The sequence below is a fragment of the Poecilia reticulata genome, linkage group LG7 (genome assembly GCF_000633615.1).
Source record: "Poecilia reticulata strain Guanapo linkage group LG7, Guppy_female_1.0+MT, whole genome shotgun sequence".
Lineage (NCBI taxonomy): Eukaryota > Metazoa > Chordata > Actinopteri > Cyprinodontiformes > Poeciliidae > Poecilia > Poecilia reticulata.
The window spans coordinates 30112144-30112887 of NC_024337.1; the positions used below are offsets into that span (position 1 = coordinate 30112144).

A 744-nucleotide genomic window follows, 5' to 3' on the forward strand; every position below is an offset into this window, starting at 1 on the left:
ATTTTTAAACGTTAAATTATTGATAATTTGCTGGAACAGACTGTTATTTTTTACTCGTACTTGGGTAAAGATATGTTAACGTAGTGCTGCTCTGGAGTGTAATTTTCAGGCCTCGTACTCTCCGTTGTGTGTGAAATGTTTGTGGTTCTGTGAAAAGTCTCGGCTGGAGTTGGACGTTTCTGGTCCGAACGGAGCGTAAACCTTCTGGCTCTGTGTGTTTCCATGTCAGACGGTTTCTACAGGGGAGATAAGCTGATCAACCTGAAGCTCTTAGCTGATGAAGCTCTGCAGAAATGTAGAGACAAGTAAGCCGTAAATCCCGTTATTCACACCCAGACACACACACACACACACACACACACACACAGCTGAGGTGCATTAAGCTGCGGCTCTGCTGAACTATTAAAAATTTTTTTGATTTCTATTGATTATTCTGACAATTAATTGATTCATCTGCTAATTTTTCATTTAATACGATATTAGAAACGCAAAAAGCTGAATAAACATGTAATTATTTTAAAATAAGGAAACAAACATTTTATTCCCTGTAATGCATTTCTTTAGAGAACGATGGATTATTTGTAGCAAAAGATGAAAACCGTAAATAAAATGTTTTTGTTTGACTTCATATAAGTATCTGTTACATGAACAGATTAATAATTTGATGTAAAAGTCGTTTATTATTAGATTTATTCTGCAGAATTGAACCAGGTGAAGCTCAAACTGCAGCCTGAGGATTTCTGG

At 36.2% G+C, this 744-nt stretch overlaps 2 protein-coding genes across 3 annotated transcripts in view; both read left to right on the top strand.

Annotated features, from left to right (window-relative positions):
• LOC103468105 (acetyl-coenzyme A synthetase, cytoplasmic-like) overlaps window positions 1-744 on the top strand; it is a 32400-nt gene that overhangs the window by 7009 nt on the left and 24647 nt on the right. The gene's annotated exons all lie outside the window — the stretch shown is intronic.
• Window positions 7-744, top strand: part of LOC103468047 (acetyl-coenzyme A synthetase, cytoplasmic-like) — a 5223-nt gene continuing 4485 nt past the window's right edge. For both annotated transcript variants that reach the window (XR_001776799.1, XM_008414883.2), the window contains exon 1: window positions 7-305. Coding sequence is in view for 1 of the 2 variants with exons in the window: in XM_008414883.2 (XP_008413105.1) it covers window positions 223-305 (83 nt within the window). In the remaining variant the exon portion in view is untranslated. The remainder of the gene's footprint in view (window positions 306-744) is intronic.